The sequence below is a fragment of the Aspergillus heteromorphus genome, assembly GCF_003184545.1.
Source record: "Aspergillus heteromorphus CBS 117.55 chromosome Unknown BO70scaffold_33, whole genome shotgun sequence".
NCBI lineage: Eukaryota > Fungi > Ascomycota > Eurotiomycetes > Eurotiales > Aspergillaceae > Aspergillus > Aspergillus heteromorphus.
In genome coordinates, this window is record NW_020290438.1 from 198576 (window position 1) to 216063 (window position 17488).

The 17488-nt window shown below is 53.1% G+C and overlaps 8 protein-coding genes across 8 annotated transcripts; 3 read left to right on the forward strand and 5 right to left on the reverse strand.

The window, feature by feature from the left end:
- The first annotated feature begins 93 nt into the window (after positions 1-93).
- BO70DRAFT_147794 (uncharacterized protein) lies at positions 94-803 on the forward strand. The gene is made up of 2 exons (XM_025538179.1): positions 94-136; positions 192-803. Exon 2 carries the CDS (start codon positions 259-261, stop codon positions 661-663), a length of 405 nt encoding a protein of 134 aa, XP_025395568.1. The 5' UTR covers positions 94-136; positions 192-258; the 3' UTR covers positions 664-803.
- Positions 804-943: 140 nt separating this feature from the next.
- On the reverse strand, positions 944-3194 carry BO70DRAFT_299831 (putative Ste20-like serine/threonine protein kinase; the record flags this gene model as incomplete). The annotated part of the gene is made up of 4 exons (XM_025539647.1): positions 944-2586; positions 2653-2969; positions 3039-3069; positions 3143-3194. 4 exons carry the CDS (start codon positions 3192-3194, stop codon positions 944-946), a joined length of 2043 nt encoding a protein of 680 aa, XP_025395569.1.
- Positions 3195-4284: 1090 nt separating this feature from the next.
- On the reverse strand, positions 4285-6342 carry BO70DRAFT_365809 (DNA-protein crosslink repair co-factor UBX5). Its single transcript, XM_025544163.1, has 2 exons — positions 5484-6342; positions 4285-5418 (listed from the first exon to the last, which is right to left on the reverse strand). Exons 1-2 carry the CDS (start codon positions 5974-5976, stop codon positions 4346-4348), a joined length of 1566 nt encoding a protein of 521 aa, XP_025395570.1. The 5' UTR covers positions 5977-6342; the 3' UTR covers positions 4285-4345.
- Positions 6343-6615: 273 nt separating this feature from the next.
- BO70DRAFT_322658 (AAA family ATPase CDC6) lies at positions 6616-8970 on the forward strand. Its single transcript, XM_025540558.1, has 3 exons — positions 6616-6766; positions 6856-7110; positions 7158-8970. The coding sequence occupies exons 1-3, from the start codon at positions 6715-6717 to the stop codon at positions 8747-8749; spliced, it is 1899 nt and encodes a 632-aa protein (XP_025395571.1). The 5' UTR covers positions 6616-6714; the 3' UTR covers positions 8750-8970.
- BO70DRAFT_147828 (uncharacterized protein) lies at positions 8864-9760 on the reverse strand. Its single transcript, XM_025538181.1, has one exon. The coding sequence runs from the start codon at positions 9551-9553 to the stop codon at positions 8978-8980; it is 576 nt and encodes a 191-aa protein (XP_025395572.1). The 5' UTR covers positions 9554-9760; the 3' UTR covers positions 8864-8977.
- Positions 9760-12978, reverse strand: BO70DRAFT_147821 (GTPase-activating protein RGD2). The gene is made up of 5 exons (XM_025538180.1): positions 12619-12978; positions 11405-12551; positions 11252-11347; positions 11014-11199; positions 9760-10961 (listed from the first exon to the last, which is right to left on the reverse strand). The coding sequence occupies exons 1-5, from the start codon at positions 12847-12849 to the stop codon at positions 9967-9969; spliced, it is 2655 nt and encodes an 884-aa protein (XP_025395573.1). The 5' UTR covers positions 12850-12978; the 3' UTR covers positions 9760-9966.
- A 1139-nt stretch (positions 12979-14117) lies between these two features.
- BO70DRAFT_322664 (amino acid permease GAP1) lies at positions 14118-16699 on the reverse strand. The gene is made up of 3 exons (XM_025540559.1): positions 15936-16699; positions 15440-15857; positions 14118-15383 (listed from the first exon to the last, which is right to left on the reverse strand). The coding sequence occupies exons 1-3, from the start codon at positions 16225-16227 to the stop codon at positions 14321-14323; spliced, it is 1773 nt and encodes a 590-aa protein (XP_025395574.1). The 5' UTR covers positions 16228-16699; the 3' UTR covers positions 14118-14320.
- Positions 16352-16850, forward strand: BO70DRAFT_147850 (uncharacterized protein). Its single transcript, XM_025538182.1, has one exon. It carries the CDS (start codon positions 16476-16478, stop codon positions 16809-16811), a length of 336 nt encoding a protein of 111 aa, XP_025395575.1. The 5' UTR covers positions 16352-16475; the 3' UTR covers positions 16812-16850.
- The last annotated feature ends 638 nt before the right edge of the window (positions 16851-17488 follow it).

Below are 17488 nucleotides of genomic sequence, written 5' to 3' on the forward strand. Positions count from 1 at the left end.
GATCGGTGATAAGTGATCAAGTACAAGTACATACGAGGGGAGCGAGTTCGCTCGAACTAAACTACACGATGTCGTTTTAAATATAGGATATGATATCCGAATAATGCATACCCGAACAGAACATCGGTAGTCACTAGTCAGTACCATAGCCAGTCAGTCCTATTATTTTATTCTAAGACCTCGCTCGCTAGCTCGAAACACAAACAATGTAATAAGTTACATTCCGCCAGGTCATTCATTCTGTTATCCTTACATGCAATGGAGAAAGGAAGAGGAGAAGAGAAGAAGAGAAACGAAGGCGTAAGGGGGAAAGGGGGAAAAAACAGAAATGAGAAGAGAAGAGAAGAGAAGAAAGAAAGAAAAAAGACAATAATCCAACACCAACACCAACACACTCCACTCATACATCATGTATTCACTCACAAAGCCGTAGTCTCAGAAAAACAGAAAAAGGAAACGAAAACAATCCAACACCAACACACTCCACTCATACATCATGTATTCACTCACAAAGCTGTAGTCTCAGAAAAACAAAAAAAGGAAACGAAAACAATCCAACACCAACACACTCCACTCATACATCATGTATTCACACAGCTGTCCTCAGAAAAAAACAGAAAAAAGAGAAGGCCAAATTCCAGTAAGGCAACTTCCGCTCACTAAATGTTTGTAGGACCCAGCCCAGAAAGCCTTGAGGGTAAGTAATCAAGATGGAAAAAGGAAGACAGATGGATGCTGGACTTGAGGCGTCTTGTCCGATCGTTTTATGGAGAATCAACCAACAACAGGCCTGTCTACCCAAGCATCGTATGTAAGTGTATTTCGGAGAAAGGGGGAGGGAAGGGTGGTTTTGTAAAATCAAACCAAGGCAAGATACGCAAGGATCAGGGTTGGTTAAGTGGTTGTCGTAGCTTTGGCGAGGAATCAAGGACTAGAGTGATGTCTAAGCCCTACTAGGATTCGAGTCGGAGTCGGACGGTTCAATTCGGACGAGGACCTCTTCGAGGAACCCTTCCAAAAAGGATGACACCTGAGCGCCCATCCCCACAGGTGCTTCATTATCCCATCGCTCAAGCCGTGAGAACATTTCGGACATCTCACCCACCAGGTCTTCCATCATCCCATGGACATACTCCTGGCGTGACTTGTCATAGATATCCTCGCTTCCAGGGTTGCGCGAAGAGAGCTCCAGACGCCTCGCCCGGCGACGGATGGCTGCTTTAAGTGCAGGTAATATCACGCTATTAAGCGCCGTAATTTCCTGCTGCGAGCCAGACGCTCTTTCGTCAAGGGTTCCGTCGGTCGTGTTGTTGACCTGTGAGTAACCAGAGTGAATGGCCATGGGCTGAGGATTATACAGCGGTGCTTGCTGGGGTCGTGATGCCGGAGGCGGTGGTGGCATGTGCTTAGGTGTGGGAGGGAGCCGAGATTGTGGCTGTTGCTGTGAATGCAAATACAGCTGACGCTGTGGATATGGCTCCATTACCGGCCTGACATTCTGATCCGCGAGGCTGTGTGCCGGCTGAGCCGGGAAGCGCCCCTGATATGATGGACCTTCGGGGAACTGTGGTTGTCGGGCTTTCTGATATCCTTGTACGGCTGGGGCGGCACTTCGATGAGCATTTCGGTCTTTGGAAGCGGTGGAAGGAGCGCTCGGGGATCGATCAAGCTCGAGAAAACTCAGGTCCTCAGCCAAGGCGTGCTGCAGAACTCGGTCATATTCGTTAAGGGGGCTTCCCTTCGGTTGGCGTGTGACTGGCCGCTGAAGATGCGAAGGGGTCTGGGGTTGTGGCAGTCCTGGTGGCTGCTTGGTGGGAGAAGGCGGCAATGGGATTTTAGTGGGTGACAGTGGGTTGGGCGCCGCACTGCTTATATTCTTGGTCTGCAGGGGTACCGAGGGGGCATTGGCCTTCGGTCGTAGCATCTCTTTGCGATGATCGTCTCTCACACCCCACTCGGCATGTTCGTGAGCCCGGGCGTTCATATCTGCCTCTTTCATCGGCTTTAAAGCAGGCGCGCGCCCCGCAGGTCGCACAGTGCCGAAATCCCAGAGATCATCCTCATCTTCGGGGGAGGGGGTTTCGGGTAGGGGCTCCTGAGCGATGTCTTCCTCTTCCTCATTGCCTCCGTTCCCGTGGATTGCATTCCAGCGCTCATAGCGCTCGATCAGCTCTGTCAGATAGGTCGTCTTCTTTGCCCTTTTGACGAACGGGTGCTCGAGCAGTTCTCTAGCCGAAGGCCTCTCCCTCGGATCACGTCTCAAACAAAGCTCGACAAAGTTCTTAAAGGCCTTGCTGTAATCGCCTTGCAGGACCGGAGGAGGGTTCTTGGGGATTAGGAACAACACCTTCATGGGGTGGATGTCCGAGTAAGGAGGTTCTCCGTTGGCCAACTCAATCGCAGTGATTCCAAGAGACCAGATATCGGCTTTATAATCATATCCAGACTGCTTGATCACTTCTGGTGCCATCCAAAAGGGAGTACCCACGAAAGTGTTCTTCTTGGTCATTGTGGCCGATAATTGACTGGAGACTCCAAAATCTGCCAACTTCACCTGACCACCCGAGGTAAGGAGGATGTTTGCAGCTATTAAGATGTTAGTACACCGTCGGAGAAGCGGATTTGAAGCTCATGGGAGTTGGGTGGGGTCACCTTTGACGTCTCGATGCAACTTCTTATCGCTGTGCAGATAGTCTAATCCCCGAAGTAGCTCTTTGATGATGATCATGATATACTCTTCAGGAATCGTCCCCGGGCGCATCAAGTCGGAACAGCTGCCACCGGAGCAGAACTCCATGATGATCCACAGACTAGATCCTTTCAAGAATGATCCATGGTATCGAGTCACGTAAGGAGAGTTCAGCTCAGACAAGATGGCAATCTCCTGGATGATATCTTCGACTTCGTCTTCGGCATTTTCGACGTCGATGATCTTGATCGCAACAGATGCGCCGGTGCGCTTATCAACGCTAAGGTAACAGTACAGTGTGAGTGCCTATCGCAAGATAGAACCAAGAGATGGAGTTGCTGTGACATACCCTTTGTAGACCCGTCCGAAGCTCCCGCCACCTGTAATCCCATCGTCAGGTTCAGGGCTTCAATTTTGCAACGCAGCAAATCCCACTTGTCTGGAAATACATACCGATACAGTTCTGTTTCATATAAATGGTCTCTGGATCCACTAGGCCTTCCATCTTGAGTGTGCTTGAGGCCGGCTCAACAGGTATCAATTATTAAAACGCTCACGTGTGGCTGCAATGCTGGAGGAGCGGAAATCAGCATTAGCATCTGCAAGAATGAGTGTAATAATTGCTGCAGAGTGGGAAGAGTGCATGCGGGGGAAAGCAGAGGAAATAAATATTGAGGCTTTGATCGATCAACAACAGCTCCCGAGCGGAGTTGGAAGGACAATCCAGACAAGGGCGACAACATACCTACCTGTCTATGGCCTAGACGAGGCGGCTAGGAGATGTAGGGTTTGGTTTGATCAGGAGGCAGGCGAAAGAAGGAGACATTGAAAGGCGGCGGCGGCGCAGACAGAGTTCGATCAATGATTGCGCTTGAAGGAGGGTGCTATTTAGAATACTATTGTTTTGGTGAGACGGCGGCCGACGGCTGCGGCGCTGACAGTCGGTGATTCTGTGTCTCGGACCAACCGGGGCAAGACTTGCGAACACTCAGAGGAGAGGGGACGAGGGGGAAGAAGGGGGAAAATCAAGGGAAAGAGGAAGGGCAGGGCAGGGCTGGCAGGGCTGGCACACCTTGCGTGAGGGATTGCAAGGGACCAGGCAAGCTTTCCAGATGGATGATGACTTGATTCCCTTGCGTGGGATGGAACAACAACAAGTGAACCAGCGGAACCGGACAGGAACCGCCCGGTGATTGGGGCAACGCGGGGTTGCCTTCTGCCAGGCGGTCGGCCCGGGCCCCCCCACCACTCAGCTGGCCCCTTCCGGGAGGCGGTGAAGGGCCGTGCCTTGCCTGCATGGTCAGGCACGTCAGGCCTTCAGGCATCACCACCTGTCAACCACCTGGAAGCCTAAGGCTGGCAACCTACACTGCCCACTGCCCCGCTTGTTGGTTCATCACAACCCATTAGATCGTAAGATAGAAGGGAGCTCATTATTATTATTAGAAGCATGAAGGAATGCTACCCGATACAGGGAGGGAGAGACACAGTGAGAGAGTCTGCCAGACCCCCAACCCATGCTTTACTCCCGGGCAATAAGCGAGGAAGATATCTATCACCAGAAAGTAAAACCCATCATCCCATGGGCAACGGGCCCCAGTCCCAATCGCCCCCCCCCCCCTTAACTCCCGCCATCAAGTGCAATCCGACCCCGATTTATTCCTCGTGATATCCTATCATAACGGTGCCGTTCTTCAACCCCGCAGCTTCGATGGTCGAGTCCAAGGTGTCAATCAGATTGCGGCCCATGGAATTGAGGTCAAACTCCACCCCCGCCTTGTCGGCCAACGGGGGCTCCGCCTTCAGCCATTCGTAGATCCGCTGCACAGGGTCCGTCAGAGCAAACCGCCGAATCACCCGACCCGATGGGTGTCGGAGCTGGATGCGGGTGGTGGTGGCTGGGTCCGCCGGTGGCTCCGTGTGGGGTCGGTTGTCCGGGATGGAGGCAAACGCGCTCTGCACGCTTGGCTCGGCCTCATCCATCTCGAAATCCTCGTCAACAGCCTTACCCTTCCCCTTCACATCCTCCGTGCTGCGCGTGAGATCGTCGGGATCCTCCATCTTCGGGGCCTGTGTCGCCTCGTCCCCAAGGCTGTTCCTCAACGCCATCTCCATCATTTCCTCCTCGGTCATTGCATCGATGTTCTTCTCCTTCTTCTCGGGTTTCCGCTTAGCCACGGGGTTGCGCACATTATGCTTCAGGCTGTAACGGTCGAGGAACTCGTGGAGTTGCATCAGGAAGTCCGAGGCCTTCACCACGGGGGGGCCCGACCACACCTTCATCTGCTCTCCAGTCCGCGGATCAACAATGGCGATGTGAGGGTAGTTCTCCGAAACATCGCTTCCCTGGAAATAGTACTGCAAATACGGCCCGGCGCGTGGGTCGTCTTTGGAGAACTGCAAAAATATGAAATGTTCTTTGACGGTGTCTTTCACGCTGGGGTCTTTCCAGAGATCCCTGTTGAGAACCTGGCAGTCGAAGACAGAAGGATCCTGGATATTGACCAGCAGCCACCTTTCATTGCCACGGCCTTCCTCTCGGGCCATGTCCCATGAAAGCCTAGACATGATGTCGAATGGGGGACGATACATCTCAGCCAGCATATTGGACTTGTTGGAGGCGTCCGATGCTCCTCCAGTCGCAGCCGACAGTCTCTCGCGCTGTGAGCTTTCGTCCTCACCAGTCCATATCGATGCCGTGTCTCGCTGGTTGAAAATGCCGGGCCGGTCTGAAATCAAACAGGGTCAGTGACCAACGGACAAGAAAGGAAACAAGAAAGATGGATATACTGACTCTGTCGCTGTTGACGGGCGCGCAGTTGTCCCAAGATGCTGGCATGCATATCGCCATCATCAAAGTCTGCTTCAGGCCCCACCAAGGTTTCCGTCGTCCGAGCCATCGGCGCACGCACGTCATCTTCATCATTGCCACCTCCTCTATACATCTCTTCCTGGAGGCGACGAGCCATCGCCGCGTCATCTTCGAAGGTAGCGCTGCCGTGCGATTGTTGGTTGCGGGGGGCAGAGCGTGTTTCGTCTATTGTGAGGTCATCGTCCGAGTCCACATGGACAGTCCCCGACTCATCTTCGTACCCGACGGCATGAGGGGCTCTGGGAGGGTTCGAGGTCGACGCTGAAGTATCCTCAGTCAAGGCAGCACCGCCGTTTTCGAAGAAAAGTTGCACGGCCTGCTCGATGTTGAAATCGGCCAGCTGCAGATATTGGGTAGCGAGCTCGGGCTTAGAGCCGGTGATCTCAGTGAACTGTGCCACCACATCGCCGTCCATGGCGGGCCCGACGCACTGAGAAGGGTCTGGATATGGAGCGATAGACGAAGGACGAAGGAAAGGCAGGTCACTGTGACAGAAAACAGTGTGTTGATTCAACTGAGAAGTCGGGGCCAGATGATGCAAACAGCTGCAAACTGCAATGAGGGCGCTAAGGCGGTGATCAATGAGGACCTCGGATCAGGCCGAGTGAGTTGAAGGATAGGTGATCGAATATGTACGGCAGTATTCTGGGCGGGGGAGAGGCCTTCTGGGTGACTCTGGGCCGGGAGCTCCAGGGGAGTGCAAAGTGATGGGGCACAAACAGTAAGGATCGGAGGAGTAGGAGGAGTAGGAGGAGTAGAAGGAGTGGTAAGTATCTCCTGCAGTTCTCCGTTTAGGTAGAATTGGTGACGCACTTTCCCATGAGCCGCGGATAATCGGGCACTCCGAGGCCGTGGCTTACCTAAGGGAGCTCCCCGCTCTGGTCACGTGAATGACCGCCCGTCGGTCACATGATGGCTGGGCCGGGCGACGCGTGACGCGAGCTGACTGGTCCTGGCGAAGACGCGTCCACCGGGCGTCGCGGCCGGCGAGAACTTCGAGGCCAATTATGCCTCCTTGGGAAGACAGCCCTCTCCGCATCTCTCCTCCTGCCCCCGACATCCGCACTTTCCCTCTACCTTGCTATCCATACTCGACCTGCAAGCCCTTCCCCTACGGTTGCTCCTGCTACAATTGAGGTCGAATATCCCCAGCATGGCTGCTTCGGTCCTAGGCAAGCGCCAACGCGCTCCTATCGAGGCGGAAGGTACGAATATTAGACCCTAACTTGCTTCTCCTTCCTCGTCCTTCCCTTCGAGTCATTGCCGTTTCGCTGACGTCGGATTGGTGCACCAGTTCCAGCATTGCCCGTGCGTAGGGCCAGCAGGCGCCGCACGCAACCGCCTCGCATCCTTCTCGAAGAAAACGAACCAGCAGTACCACAAACGCGCCAACTTCGATCAAGGACAAGAAATGGTGGTGCTATTCAAGAGGAGAACGAACCCGAGCCTAAGGATCTCGCCATCGAAAATGAGAAGCCAAAGCATGCCATTCAAGTTAGCAAGGCGATCTCACCTGTCAAACACAGGTACACGTCGGAATCGGTCAATGGTAGGTACCATACGCGACTATTTCTCGGGTGTGTCTAACGTGTCTAGATGAAAACTCGACGCCGGTTGAGTTCAAAACCCCTTCCAAGTCAAGATTCCGCGATGCACTCGATTCACCACCTATCACACCGAAACACCGGGTCCAAGTCGGTGGGAAAGCGTTGACTCCCCGCACACCGCGACATGCCGCGACACCAGCGACAACCACCCAAACAATCTACTCGCAAGCCAGACAGCTATTTGCGCGAGGTGCAGCATCAGGTCGGATAGTGGGCCGAGACACGGAACGGGAGAAGTTGGTATCATTTATGCAGGAGGGCATGGATTCACGTAAAGGTGGCTGTCTGTATGTCAGCGGCCCCCCGGGCACCGGAAAAAGCGCAATGGTTCAGCAGGTGTGCCAGGAAACGGACCTGACGTCTCTGAGCATTGCACACCTCAATTGCGCCAGTATGCGAAGCGCTCGTGATGTCTACAGCAAGCTTATTGAGGACCTTTGTGACGACAGTGAGGTATTCAAGAAGAGCGAGGCGGATAGATTGAAGGCGATGTTCACATCCGGCGAGGATGACGATATGTTTCTGGTTACTTTGGATGAGATTGATCACCTTCTCACGGCGGATTCCGGCATCCTTCAGTCCCTATTCGAGTGGTCGCTCCAGGGAAAATCGAGGCTTTTGCTTATCGGAATCGCCAATGCCCTGGATTTGACTGATCGGGCATTGCCGCAACTTAAGGCTAAGAACCTGAAACCTCGCCTACTCCCATTTATGCCTTACAATGCAGGCCAGATTGCCGGTGTCATAACCAATCGGCTTCGCTCTTTACTCCCTGATGGCCACACTGGGGACCCGAATTTCGTTCCTTTCGTCCAACCAGCAGCCATCCAGTTGTGTTCGAAGAAGGTGGCATCGCAAACCGGCGATCTACGGAAGGCGTTCGAACTGGTCAAACGTGCCATCGATATTATCGAACAGGAAACACTCCAAAAGCTGGAAAAGCAAAACGCCAACCCCAGCAGTCCTTCCAAGACCATCCTTGTTGAGAACAACAATCTTTCATCGGCCAAATCTTTCATATCTAAGCAAAACCCTACATCGACTTACACCATTCTTACGGCGCCGCGAGCCAGCATCGCGCACGTCGCACGCATTACTTCCGCGGCTTTTGGACAAGGCACAGTGCAGCGACTGCGAGGTCTCAATCTCCAGCAGAAGGCAGCAATTTGTGCATTGATTGCCCTTGATCGGAAACGGCGGGAAGGTGAAATCCCGGGTACTCCATCCAAGACCAAGTATCTCGCGCCGACGATCAAGCAAGTCTATGACACATATTGTACTTTGTGTCGCCAGGACAATATCCTACATCCCCTCACATCAACTGAGTTCAAAGACGTCATCAGCAACCTGGAGACAATGGGGCTCGTTGGCGAATACGTGGGCCGAGGCCGGGGTGGCACCGTCGCTGGCGGCTCGGATTTAAGACGCAGTCCTTCGAAATCCCATGGCCCATTGACGCCCAGCAGAGCCTTGGACGAGCAAAGCCTGGTCTGCTACGTCTCTCAAAGAGAGATCGAGACCCAGATCGCCGGACCGGGCGAGGGAATTCTCAGGAGACTGATCACGGGCCAAGGGCTGTGAAACTGTTTTTGATGAATATGATTGCCCCTGTAAAGGCTACGACAAGCAGTCAGTTATATACCACTCACTCGTTTGGTGTTGGATACACATACACACAAACATGCATTTTCTTTAGCGATACGATACTACCACAGCATTGGCATACAGCGTTACATGCCTACATACTACATACATAGCCAAGCACCCCCAAGACAGACATGAATAATAATGATATGATAAACACCCTATTTACAAAACCATTTTCCATCGGGAGAGACAGATGAATCGTAGATAAGAATAATCTACATCCACAATCACGGGAGTCATGTTAATTCTTGATGCTATACAGTAAATAGAATCCGCAAAGGTCGCTGGTAGAGAAATGGAACCAATGAGTGGTAGAAACAGATAGGGAGGCAGGTATGTAGCGTAGTGTAAGTGATGTAGGTGGGTGTAAGTGTAAAGCGAGCGAGGTATAGGGACAGGGACAGGGACAGGGACAGGGACATATAAGACAGCTATGCATACAATGGGATTGGGGGTACGGGATTTGGAAGTCGGGGGAAACAAACAAATAAACAAACACAGGTAAAGAGACAGAGACAGAGACAGAGACAGAGATAGAGATAGAGATAAGAGATAGATAGATAGATCAATAGATGATGATAGTAGTAAAGAACAAGCGTACAGAAATAAATGATAAATGTTGGGTATGTGAAGAAGATAGGTAGGTAGTGCATATATCTGAAGAAGACAGAAGACAGAAGACAAAAGACAAAAAAGGAAAGAAAAGAAAACAGCAACAGTAACAACGGCCGGCACCATCTCAACTGACAAGACCTGCCTGCTCCAGTTTGAGAGATGCTGGCGTTCATTCACAGTCACACACCACACGCACTGTGCACGTGTCCACGTCACGTCACGGTATCAATTGCTCTCACTCCGTCGTCGATTCGATATACAATAAAAGCATGCATAGGTTAGGTTAGGTTCGTTGGTTCGGTTCCTCCTTCCTGTTCTTCCTGACTCTTGTTCATTCCCCGAGTACCGACCAGCCACAAGCAGACCACAACCACACCACCAGTGTAATCGCCTCCAAGGGTTATTTACTGACTGGTGAGGGAGTGTAGTCTATTCTGCTGGTCGGGTTGCCAAGATATGTGAAATTCTTATTTTTTTTTCGTATCCTTCTTCTTTCTTTTGGGTGACGTTAGGTCATGGTCAATTCATAGACACATCTAGTCATCGTCCATTGGCTTATCTTCCAATGTGACGCCTTTCGGCGGCTCGGTACTCTCCACCAGACTGCTTCGCTTGCTGTCCAGTCCGCTGTCCGTGCTTGCAACGACCGGGAAGCTGCCCCGGTTGCCGAGGCCAGGCTTGCGGCTGTAAACGACGCTGGACCGGGAGATCGAAGACCGCTTCTCCAGGTCTTGAGCAGGGGGGGTCGGGGTCGGGGTCACGGACTCGTCCGATTCAGCGACAGGAGGGGGGCTGGAGCTTCCGGATGAGGGGCTGGCGCTGGCAGTGGCTGAGACGGGCGATTCGCTTGAAACGCCGTTGGTGATAGCCTCAGGGCCGTTGATGTTCACGCTCGTCATTTGTTCGGATGCTGTGGGCGACTCGATGCTGAGGGGAACATCCAAGCTGCTCCGGGTGATGGCCCTTCTTTCAGTAGGGCTTGTCACATTGATGGGGAACCGTTTGGTCTCCGAAGCGCCACTGGAACGGTCCCGACGATGCTTCCGGGGAGGAGCCGGGCTGTTGGCACGGCTACGGTCTAGAATGGCTCGATTCCGGGCCTCCATGGCCGCCCGACGGTTGCTCTCGTCGGTGCTGATGGCGCGAGGGCGATTGGTGGTTCCACTGACTCCCAAAACACTTGATTGACGCTTCAGTTCGCCAAAAATGGCGTCCTTGTGAGCGAACAGATCACGGATGAGGCGGTAGCTGTGGCGCTCATTCATTGTCAGGCTGCTTTCAAAGCGGGGCCGGAGGACGCAAGGGGATAGTGCCTGAGCAAGGGACGAGACATAGGCTTCATCGGCAGAAGTAAGGTCAATCAGGCGTGTGAAATGGGTCATAATAGCGTCAAGCGTGGCGATGTTGTTGAGACGAAGTTGTCCCAGTGTGCTTTGCAGGACCTTGATGCGTCCTTCTTCCGTGGTCTCATGAGCAGTGGTGGAATAGATGGTCTTGACAATTTCGTAAACCTGGGAAGAAACAAGAGAGTCTAGCATCCTGTTAGCGTTGTATCCAACTCAATGTCAGGGTTGCGCACGAACCTGGCAACTCAAGAAGATATAATTTCAGGACGCTTGCGATGATGGGCATTTCGTATTTCTCTAGTACTTCGCCGTAATCCACCTTACTGTTGTTCAGCACGGAGCGGAGATGGTGACTGGCCGCCAAAGGCACATCGTACAGCCAGATCGTACGGCGCGCCTCATCTCCTTCAAGTTCGGGGTAGCCTATAGCAGAATGTCAGCTTCGAGTTGAGTCTAGAAGATCGTATGCGCTTACGGTTGTCGAGGTAAGTCAGAAGAGTCGTCACAATGACAGGAACTCGCTTGCGGTCGGCTCTTGCCCGAGCCTCGAGGTCAACGCCAAAGTTTTGATCTAATTCCGTGTCAGTCATGATAGGCACCTGGCGACATTTTGAAAATGAGGTCGTACCTTCCACGGAACCATAGTAATTCTCATAGGCCTGTACACGAGGCACAAATCCGCCAGTCCGGTAGTTTTCGAGGAGATATCTGAGATCCCCTAGAGGCTGAATAGTCTCCTGGTACAGCATCATGTGGTCCACCGTGCTTTGCAGATTCGGGATGACGTTGCTGATCGCGCCAGAGAAATCCAGGATCACGGCCTTGATGGCCTTGAGGCGATCGAGCTCACACTGCTCCATGAAGCGCAAGTTCTCAACAACCTCCTCCTCAAGCTTGCACCGGATCATGTCGAGCTTGCGCACCGCAGCCTTGTACCGTTCATCGGCTTCGTGAGCTTCCCGGCGCAACTTCTCCGCGGGCGTCTCGTTCGGGTACGGATTGTTAAGAGGGTTCCAGCCAGCCAACATCTCAGAGACGGAAGATAGCGGGGAATCGTTGCCGTCCTCGTTCGATGCCATTGAGGTGACGCGCATAAGCGGCTTCTTCTTCTCCGCAACGCCCGTGATTTGGAACACCTTGGGGCGCCACTGGTAACGCATCTTGGAACTGTTGGCGAACGTGCTGCCCATATTGCCCACCAAGCGAAGGAAGCCGGTATCGACAAGATCCTGGCCGATCTTCTCCGAATAGCCGATGCTATTGGCGTTCATGTGTTTCTGAGTGTAGTCCACGATATCTGCACCGGTCGAGGTGTTCTGGTAGGTGCCAATAATGGGCACCTTCACATCACCGACCTTGATGGTTTCCAGCATATTTATCAGCAGCTTCTTCAGGTCTTCCGGGGGATAGATCCGATCGCCGATTTCGACTGGTTCCTCCTCTTCCTCCTCCTCTTCTGGCAGAACAATCTTGGGGGTTGGCTTGAGCTTCGGGCTGGTCTCGGGGAGCTGAAAAGCGAGCTTGTTTTCCTCCTCCAGATCCTCAACCACACGGCACTTGTTGAAATAATGGCTTCGTAGCTTCTTGACCAGTTCCACCTGCTTAGTGTGTTCTTTGATGCGGGACTGGAGATCATCGTGGGAGTTCTGAATGCGAACTTCGTGCTGGTCGCACCAACGACGGAACGGCGTAACGACTAGCTCCCGGATGTTCGAGGCGATCTTCTGGTGGTTCTTGGACGCCTCGATCATCTCCGTGCGGACACCTTCATAAGCCTACACAACAAACCCCAACAGATCAGCAAAGCCGCAGCCAACATCGACAGGAATCACAGTCACCCACCTTTCTCACGCTCGCTCCATCATCCTTCCCAAACCCATTTGCGGTCACCCGATCAACGGCTGGCGCAATGTCCCCAAGTTTCAGACCATACTGATCTTCTGCATCCGCGCGCAACGAGGCAATTGTGATGATCTGCTTATTCTCGACAGCGCCCTGCTGAAGTTTCCCGTACAGCACCCCCAGACCCGCAGCGTAATCTGGGGTCCAAAACGAATCCGCGAACCCGGGCATTTTGACGGGCACACGGGCGTCACAATGGCGAAATAAGGGGAAGTCGGGTCCAGTATCCAACAATGCGCAAGCGACCCGAGCGAAATAGGACCCAGAGGAAACGACCGGCGTTCGTTACCGACTTTAGACCACCAACGGAATGTTCAGGTGTCCAGATGGTCCAGGAAGGCTGCGTCGAAGGAGTGTAAAATACCTCGAGAGCCGAAGAGTGGCCAGGTTTCGTTCCGAAGCGCTTGTTTCACGCGAGCTCTGGCGGATCCTATAGTGGCACACAGCGGCTGCGAGGAGACATTCGCCCGGTGACGGGTATGCGAGGGCGGCTACAGGAGATCGGGGGAGGGGGAAGTGAAGCGGGAGAGCAAGGGAAGAGGTGTGGATGAAAAATAGACAAGAACGGCAATGAAAAAAAAAGGGAAGAATGGGGGGGGGAGGGTGAAATATGTTCAAATCGAAACGGGAGTTGTTGGAGAGAGAGAGGGAGGGAGGGAGGGAGAGGAAGAGAGATGCCAACAGGGGAGAATGGATCTTGGGTTCAGTTCAGTTGGCCGAGATCTGAGGAAAAGCAGCGACAGCAACTCTTTGGGCTCCGTCATGTGTAATTTACGGACCCGAAACTGGACCGTTGCCGCTCAGCCTCACGTGTGTGGTTGCCGGGTGGCTATTTTTGGGGGAGGGATCCGTGAAATATTACGGCGCCCCGTACGGATTGTCTTAGATTGATTTCCCAACCACACCTCAATATTAACATCAACGTATTAAATGTCTCTTAGGGCTGGGGGGAGGGTTGGAATGACCCATCGGAGGCCAGGCCCCTAATATAGAAACCTGCCCTTTCCACTCCCCCCCCCATTCAGATCATTTCCCAAGGGAGACAGAATACGGATACGACATCTGCCGCCAGTGAAAATGCGCTACGACTGACGGTGCGGTGGACTGCTGCAGTCCGGATGGAGTGTTGGTGGTATTTGTTAGGTAGATGGATATAGATAGTATGTATCTATAGTAACAGTAGGCCGGAAAGGTAAAAGAGTAAGAGAGCAGCACGCTGGAGGTGAAACTCGGCACTTCGCGACAGCGAATGACCAACAAACAACAAACAGTCCCCGATCATCCGTCTCCAGGTGCAAACACGCCAAGACCGGAGAACGGCTGCGGATCCATTGCTTGTCCAGGGGAAAGAAACATCGAAATTGCAGAGATCCTGCATTGATATTATTGACGAGATCGATCACTACAGGTGGGGTCCTTCTTTACTTCTCCTTATGGTCATCACAACGAGCATTCAATTAGTCAATATTCGCCATCCGATGCTGCGCATCAGCGCTAACACAACATGCAGGTTTATGGACATTCATAGATCACTGAACAGGGAGACATGATCATAATCATACATAATTTCAAGAAAAAGAAAGAGAAAAAGGTATCATCTTATCCATGGAACTCCAAGACCCAGAAATAGCCGGACCGAGGCCTAGCAGAAGAAGTTCCATACCTTCTTCCACACCGGCCAAGCCGCCTGCTCGGCCCGCTCCTGCTCGATCAGGTCCTGAATGTCCAGGTCGCGGCGACCCGTCTGGAGATCCATGTCCTTAGCCCGGACAAAGGGAGTCTTGTACCAAAACTTGTAAGGGATGTAGAAGAGAATCACAACGGGCGCCGCAAGGTAGTCCTCGAAGAAGTTCGAAACCAGCCCCGAAGCCGACATGCTGGCGTACCCTTCGGGCGCAAACGCAACCCAGAACTGGGCGACCAAAACCAGGCAGTTGAAGATGAAGCCAACCCACGACCCAATGACACCAGGCTGGGATCTGAAAGCCAATTCGTCCAGGCTGTGTCCTTGTAGCTTCCAGGCCCGGCGGAAGCGGATGTGGCACAGGCAAATCGACCCCCAGGTGAAGATGGACGAGAGACCGGAGATGGCCATCATCCAGTCGAGCGCGGTGGCTTCCTTGGAAGACGCGGCGATGAACGCGATCAAGCCAAACACGGAGGATAGAAGTAGAGCCCAGAGAGGACGACCCTTGCGGTCGATATAGGCGAGGAACTGAGGAGCCTGGTTTTGCGCGGCAAGAGCAGCCAGAGTTCTAGAACAACCGTAAACAGATGCGTTACCCACGGAAAGCACAGCAATCATGATCACGACGTTCATGACAGAGGGAAGCCCCGAAATGCCTGCGTTGACGATGGCGATGACGAATGGGGACGCTTTGGCATCAGCGCTGGATGTCCCGTCCAGAAGCCGGGGGTCGTTGTAGGGGACGAGAAGGCCGACCAAGGTGAGAGAGACGATGTAGAAGAGGGTGATACGCCAAAACACCTGCTTGATGGCGGTGGGCAGGGACTTTCTGGGGTTGGCAGTCTCCGCGGCGGCAAGACCGACCAGTTCCGTACCGGCAAATGCGAAAGCAGCATTCACGAAGACACTGCAAAGACCCTTGAATCCATCGTTGAAGGCACCGGGGTTTTGCCAGTACTTTCCTCCAATGTATCCACCATGAGGGCCACCACCACAGTTCAGAATGATACCCAGAATGCTGGTTCCAGTTAGTCAAGTGGTTGTATATGAGGGAGGTCGACCTAATCCACTTACATAAAGCCAACCACGGCAGTGACCTTCACAATGGAGAAGACAAACTCCGCTTCACCATAGCCCTTGACACCGAACAAGTTGATTGACACGATCAACACCCAGAAGATGGCGACCCAAGCGGCATTGGAGATACCCGAGTTCCAGTAGCCCACGGTCAACGAGGCGGCGACAATTTCCGTGGGCAGGGTGACAAGCCACTGAAGAGCATAGTTCCAACCCATAGCGAAGCCCCATGCAGGATCAATGAACCGAGTCGAGTAGTGCGAGAAGGAACCTGCCACGGGGAAAAGGACGGCCATTTCACCCAGCGCGTGCACGGTGCAGTAAAGCATGCATCCGATCAAAGCATAGGCGATAAGGACGGACGCGGGACCTCCTTCGGCAAGAACACTTCCAGAACCAACGAAGAGACCAGTACCTAGAAGCAGAAGCAGGAGCGGTCAGCACTTACAACCCAATGCACGGCAGTGGTAGAGGGGTGACGCGGGCTCCGTACCGATCGAACCACCAATAGCGATCATCTGGAGGTGACGGCCTTTCAGCTTGCGTTGCAGCGGGGCAGCAGCCGTGTTCTGGGCAGCATTTTCCATATCAAAGTTGTCTCCATCAGCTCCATGCTCGGCATGCGCTGTGATTTGTGCATTGGGATCTCTCTTAAAGCTGTCCAGGATCCGCTGTCCAAGGCTTCCTTTGGTGGCCTCCGAATAACCGTACGCCGGAGGAGCGTCGCCGGACGAAGAGGGCGCCGACTTGGCCTCCGACTTGGGCTCAATGTAATCTTTCTCCATGGTGGAGGCTCTCAGCTATGAATGGGGGTGAGACCCGGGGTTGGTGTCCTTTGGCACAGAAGATCGACCGATGGCGCGAGAGGAATAAGGTGGGAAAAGGGTAGGGATGTTGGCCAAAGGAGAGGGAGAGGCGCGGGGGAGGGGGAGGAGGGAAGGGAAGGGAAAAGGAAGAAAAGGTAATCAGTGCCAGTGAAATGAACCTGGACCAAAGTCTGTGAGACCAAGTGAATGCACCCGGAGGGGGGAGGATGGGAGTCACTTTTTATTTATTACTTTGGTTTTGGTGGAGGACCAGGCTCAAGAAAAAAAAAAGAAAAGAAAAGAAAAAGAAATTGCCTTTTGGGGACAATGCTAGTACAATGCTAGTCCATCGACCAGGATGCCAGGATACCAGGATACCAAGACAGGATTTAAATAAGGGCCGGAGATATAGGTCAGGTCAGAGTCGCCCATGTTCAGGCCAGCAGGAATCCCGGCCCCATATCCACGAGAAATGCCAAGCAGCAAGCAGAGAGCCACTGAACAAGCTCACTCGGCCTAATGCGGGCCATGTATATTGTCGAGTCGCCATCATCCATCGATGACCCATGTGGCCAAGCCAAAGGGGCAGGAGGAGGCTAGTGGAGTGAACTGAACGCCCACGAGAAGTACGAAGTACTAAGACGGCCAGATACTACTACGGATGCGCTCTGGCGTAACTATGGGGAAAAGCTAAAGCGTGCAGCCAAGGGGAGGGCCAATCGGCGGGGGCGATGCCGGCCCCGGGCCCAGCAGATCTCTGATTGCTCCGTACCACTGTTTGATTACCCAGCCAACGTGATTGGTCGCTATCGGAAGTATTATTAACCATTACTTGTCGCTTGACCGTTATCACTGATAAGTCTGCAGGTGCTGCAATCAGCCTTTAGTGTACTCCGTACATATGATACTCCCTACTCTTAGTAGGATGTGCTACAGACCGGGGTGGATGTGGGTGTGGGTGTGGGTGGCCGACAGGCAGTGTACGGAACCTTGGCCTCGGAGACCCGCTTTGAGACGGGTGCGACAACGACGAGGACGGAGTCGGAGTCAGGGAGGTACCACTCCGGACGACGCAGTTGGCATTCTATCTAGATCACAGTACCTAGTCTACCTCCCATAATTGTTCGATTAAAAAATTGAGAGGAGAAAAAAAAAAAAAAACCTTGTCTGTAAGTAGCAAAGCAGAAGTGGAAATTGGCTGTCATCAAGAACAGCGAACAGCTGACCCTCTCTCAGAACC